General features: G+C 39.7%; 1 protein-coding gene across 2 annotated transcripts in view; it reads right to left on the bottom strand.

Annotated features, from left to right (window-relative positions):
- The window catches only part of cita (citron rho-interacting serine/threonine kinase a), a 34,771-nt gene that overhangs the window by 4,076 nt on the left and 24,751 nt on the right, over positions 1-5,944 (bottom strand). For both annotated transcript variants that reach the window (XM_035662871.1, XM_035662870.1), the window contains 7 exons: positions 4,607-4,744; positions 3,887-4,067; positions 3,698-3,789; positions 3,421-3,525; positions 3,080-3,249; positions 590-670; positions 292-427 (listed from right to left, as the gene is read on the bottom strand). In XM_035662871.1, the coding sequence (XP_035518764.1) occupies positions 292-427; positions 590-670; positions 3,080-3,249; positions 3,421-3,525; positions 3,698-3,789; positions 3,887-4,067; positions 4,607-4,744 (903 nt within the window). The remainder of the gene's footprint in view (positions 1-291; positions 428-589; positions 671-3,079; positions 3,250-3,420; positions 3,526-3,697; positions 3,790-3,886; positions 4,068-4,606; positions 4,745-5,944) is intronic.

The raw sequence follows: 5,944 nt of genomic DNA, 5'->3' as shown, positions 1-5,944 counted from the left end.
CATTCACACACACAATGACAGCTAACGGTCTATTAAACCATAATATAATATCATGCTATATGTTACAGTACACTTACATGAAGGATTATCTGATTTATCAGGACAACAGAAACCGCTGGATGTACCCTCTACGTCATATTTTCAAAACAACTAATACATCAAATAGTTGTGCCTGTAGAATTATAATTTATTACTGAAACACTAATACAGTATGGCTTGCACTGACAGAATAGAACTTAAATTACTGGTTTATAATTGAGTGTAAAGGCCCCCTTAATATTGTGTACTGACCAGTGATCATCAGCAGCTTATCGAGCTCCTTCAGGATCTGGATCTGGAAGACGGACGTCAGCCCGGGGATGTGTGTCAGAGAGTTTTTTATGACGTTTAGAGCATACAAACCCTCCTCAGAGCCGACCAACACGATCTGAGTGGAAAAGATGAGGTAGATCGTAGGAGTTAACAGACTGTAGACTGACTGATTCTGTTACTTTGGATGAGAGTGTCAACTAAATGCCAAACATAGCAAACAAATAAAAAGTAAACTTCATTATGTTATTATTGATGGCACAGGGTTTTGTTCTTGTACCTGGTCAGTGAGAGGCAGAGTGCAGTTGATGTCCAAACGGTCATCACCCTCCAGCTTCAGCAGAGAATTGCCCAGAAGTTTCTATTCAGACAAGAAGCAGAAAGAAAGGGAGAGAGAACGAAAGAGAGAGGGAGAGCAAAGGGAAGGGGCAGGTTAGGCAGATCTTCCACAAATCAGTTGTTTTTAGAACAAGAAAAGGTGACCCAGCAAGGATGGCAGCCAGAGAGCCATTACCAACCAAAACACAGAGATTTCTCCTATTTGATTAGTGAATCCATCCTTCGCTATTGATAAATTAAATTCACATGTAAGCTGAGGATGTCTGCATCACTTAACGGTCATCTCTATCCAAAGACAACACACAAAAAACACTACTTTGAATTTGGGATGGGTGTTGTCTGTTGTCTGAAACTTTTAAGTTTCAATGCCAAAATGATCCTTTTATTATTTTGCTAAGTAAAAATAATAATTTTGTACATTTCTTTTCATGTTTAATGTTGTCTTCACACAAACAGCCCTACAAAGAACTTTTTCTAAATCAGTCAGCATATTTAAAGCTGTATAACTGCTTTCTGGGTGGTCATAGAAACCGCTTCATAGCAACACTTATTCCCAGTAGCAGTTAGGCAACTAATTATGATAAGCGACAAGTGCAGCAGTGTGAAACTGATCTACTGGGTTGAAATATAGCGGGACCAAAAATGCACAAACTATGTGGCCAAAAGTATGTAGGCATCAATATCCACATAGTTTTAAATACTTGCTGTGGGGCTGTTTTTCTTGGTTTAGGCCCCTCAAATCCAGTTAAAGGGAACCATTAATGTTAATCTTAGACAGTGATTGCAACATAGTGGCAACGGTTTGGAGAATGCCTTTTATATAACACTTATCCAGGTCACTTGTTTTATTTTTCACTGCTACCATCAGGTATAATATATCGTAACCACTCATTTTAAAGATGAGTTTTAATCCTCAACGGTTTTAAACAGGGCACAGGGGCAGGTAGCTACTAACCCACTGCTGTAGTTATTCAAGTATACTTTGTATGTGAATATTTATACTGTAGCCCTTTAAAGTGTGTGCAACTGTGTGGTAGTGACTGTATACTGTGAATACTTTGGACATGTTGATTGGTGATCAGCAAAGGCACAAATGTTTCATTGCATGGAAATGTACTGGTGGCATTTCAGTGCATATGACAATAAATTCTTTGAATCCTGTCACAATACGAAAATGTCCTTGCGCATTGAGGACCATAAATAAATTGTTTTCCCAGTTATTTAACTCCCTTGCACAGAGCCCTGACATCAACTCTATCAAACAACTCAGGGATTAATTTGCATTTGTGAAACGCTTTCCCAGAAATGTGGAGAATGTTAATGCCCATTTTCTGGAAACGATAATAGATTTGTTGATATTCAGCAATCATATATTATAAACACTATGATACTTGCATTGGGTAGCTGTTTTCAGTCTATGTTTACTGTATCTGTCCCTACAAAATAAACAATAAATAAATACACATTTGAATAGGTAATAAAATTAACAAAGCATGGGTAACGTTTTTTGGAAATGCTGACATACGGTTTAGAGCAAATGTAACACTATTTTCAAGGGTAATTTATCACAGAATGTAAAAGGAAGGGGAGACTGCTTCTAAAACAGCAATTAAGACACAAACACCAACAGCAGAAGCCTGCAGACTGAAGTTAAGCTCAGGTTGCTAAAGAAGTGTGAACATGTGTCTGTCATGATTCAGAGAAGGGGGCCACAGTAGCTTTTGCAGAAGCATGCATGACATAGCATAGGACACCAGGCCAGAGGTGCACAGCAGTGCTTATTCACATCCATGCATTATGTAAGTTTATGAGTGTATAATAAAAGTGATGTGCTTGTTTGGCCACGGTTTACCACAGGACAGTTCCTTCAATGGAACATTTTCAGTAACAGTCTGGGACTGTGTTGACCTGCACTGAACAGCATCAGTGTTGTATGCGTAGATGTGTACAGCTACTACTGCATGCTCAGCCGACTGAAGCCCAAGCGTTCGTGCAGCTACTTACTGTACCTGAACCAGAGGGGATAGGTTCTTCTGTCTTTTAGAAACACCTGCCTATAATATGATCCACACAACCGAGTTGAATGGAGATACAAACGCACAGTATAATCACATCAACAAAGACGATGACAACACATAAATAGGAGACGTGGATGTTGAGAACATGCAGAGAGAGAAAGAAGAGAGAGGGAGAGAAAAAGAAGTGAAGGCACTGGCTGATGTTTAATGGAGGCATTCAATATATTTTACCTAATTTTCACACCAAACAATACAGCGACCCTTGGATAAAGTTACTTTTTGAAATGTGCATAATACATGAGTTTGTCTTGTATAAAGGAGACACTGCGTTGTCTTTTTTTACACATCTGATAGGCAAACTCAAATTTTGAACCCAATCACAAAAATACAATATATGTACACACTATACTTACAGCATCAGAGTCCACTTTGTCTCTAGAGCCACGGCTACCAGCCACCACAGACTCCAGTACAGCCACCCAGCGCTGCTTGTCAGGAAAGCTGGGAGCCATGAAGTAGAGAGACTGGCCTGGCCAGCAGGTGGTGTGGGGATGTGACTCCAGCTTCAGCACATATGGGATGTCTGCGTACGCACACACAAAGACGGACTGGTTGGCTATCTGGCTAACAGCTTCATTTCACAGCTGAGCAGAAATGTCAACATTTTACAATTCAAAATTTGGGGAGGGGATGATACACTTGAAATCCTTCAATAGGATGAGTGTAGCAGCATTAGGTGGTATTGATCCAGTACCTGACTTGGCAGTGTTGATGAGCTCAGAGGCTCCAACAGCTCCATGAACAGTCACCTCTCCATCAGGCAGACAGATCTCAAACTCCTCCTCAGCTTTAATACAGTCTAGAAGTCAAACACCACGCTATTATATTTAATACTGCTGTATTGATCTACATGGTAATATAAAGACTTAAATGATTACAAACTGTCTCATTAAGGAATGGATCAGCAATGTTTAAAATGTGTTTTTCTATTACCAATGAAAATTAAACCATTCAAAAAATGAAGTACTGACCCTCTCTGGGCTCAGTATCATAGATAGATACTTTTGTTCCATCAAGCACCACATATTTCCTCTCCCAGCCCTGCTGACCACGCTTGCCATTTCTGTATGAACAAACAAAACAATGTTACTGTCAAAGCTGAGAAAAAAAAAAACATATGGTACACAGTATTGTAGTAAGTGACTGAGGTCAAAAGTTACCTAGGCTGCTTCATCCATCCCTCCAAGCGAACATGCCCACTGGCCTCTTTGACCTGCAGCGCAGGAGAGTTTGCCTTTTCTCGGCACAGAGCCTCTGTAAAGTGAGTGGCATACTCAGCTGGCAGACCGCAGGTGGCCGGAAGACATGGTGAGCATTTAGGGTGACACAGGGTGTGACACTCTATAATAAAACAAAAAAAGAGGGGTCTAAGAAAATGCAAATTTGGGTTTATTAAAAAGCTCTTTTATATTCAATAAGTCATTTTTAAGAAAGTGAATATTGCAATGTTAAGAGATTTTCGAAGACTCATGTTTGAGAGAGAGAGAAAGACGGGTAGAGGTTATCACAACCAAAATATACATATAGCAATCATCATTTTTATTGCTGTTATAACAATAACTGACAATGACAAGAGGAAGGCTATTGTGCACTTTTGCCCTGTAAAAAATTTACAGAATATCCTATCCTATCCTATCCTATCCTATTCCTATCCTATTTAATTAAAATAGGATAGGAAAATTTCCTATTTTTCTTTTTCAGGACTCATAACAGTAGAAACTTCAAAGATAGCCAAAACAAGATTGTATTCCACCATGTGGGGGGGATTAATTTGATGGCCACAATAAATATTTCTCTGATTTTTGTTCTGCTTGCCAATAAATTTGTCCTCTGAAATGTCTTCACATTCAGTACTCCCAGCTACAGTGCAGGAAACAAACCTAGACAAGTGGCAGCCTGTCGTCCAAAATGCACAGTGTCCAGGCAGACGGCACACTTGGCAGCCCTCATGTTGAGACCCACAGTGAAACGATGAGGGATGTTGTGATGCATTCTCTCTTTCACGCGACGACCAAACTCTGCAATGCAAAAGGGGAATAAGAGGTGCAGGGATAAGAGGTACTGAAAGAGAAATATAACACCATAATATTTTGCCAAATCATTTCGAAGGTCAGCAAGAAGTCCATGAAATTCTGTGTTTTCAAGCAGCATGGGGCAATTTGAACAATGAATGACTTATTTGCAGATATTAGGCATATCAATGTTGAAGTGTACCAATATTGTCATTCAGAATCAGATTATGCATGCCAATGACCATGGGATGCATTAAAATGCTTCTGGGTGAAAAGCTCCCTATCCAACCATATGCTATCTAAATCATGATTTCAGGAACGATGCTAAAAAAAGAGTCACGTCAAACTTGACCTTTAAGAATAAATTCAAGTTACAGCTTGACAACGGGACAGTAATACAGATGTACAGTATGATATGAGCATGTGTGTGTACGGTAAAACATGCATGTAGATGAGCTCATGCATGTCAGAAGACACATTGTGGTGACTGCTAACTTACTTTCAAAGGTGACCCTCCTCTTTTCTGTGAGGAGCAAGAGGAAAGAGACAGAAAGGAGAGAGCAGTCTAACAATAGCTATGTGAAAGTAAAGGAACACGGATAGTCAGGAGCCTGAATCACAAAGAAAGCTCTATTTTGCTACTGTTATGTTTTATTAGGAGATGGGCTGTGTACACATTTCGATATGATCCACTGAACCTGCTATGTTATTATGATATATGCTGCAATGGTTCAGTTTTCATGGTGATAAACCACATAAAAAGGGTAATTTAACTTTATGATACAGGAAAGCCCAGAGATCTAATGTTACCAGGCTAATCTACTATTCTTACTTGGTGAGACAGGGCAAAGCAGGATTACAATGCTAGTTGGATAAAAGCACGGTGAATAAAAAAGTTTTTTATTTCAGTTCATGTCCCTGGTTTGCAGCAAGTTCCAGGTTTAACATGTACTGAGCACAGTTATCCACCTTTATTTACATCAAAATCCTGCTTTATGAGACAGGCCATAGAACACACACATAAACACACCACATGAACAAAATATGTGAACAGAGGGTCAATTGGAGTTGACACTGATGGCATAAGAGTGAACAATTCCCTTGGGGGGAAACTGTACAGGCTGGGGGCAGTATTTTACCTGTGCTTGTTTATTGTGTGTGTGTGTGTGTGAGAGAGAGCGAGAGAGAGCGAGAGAGCGAGAGAGA

Source organism: Morone saxatilis, unplaced genomic scaffold (genome assembly GCF_004916995.1).
Source record: "Morone saxatilis isolate NCDOM2014 unplaced genomic scaffold, NCSU_SB_2.0 Contig18, whole genome shotgun sequence".
In the NCBI taxonomy this organism is placed as follows: Eukaryota; Metazoa; Chordata; class Actinopteri; family Moronidae; genus Morone; species Morone saxatilis.
Note: the sequence above shows the minus strand (reverse complement) of the source record. Positions and strands in the feature narration are given on the sequence as shown.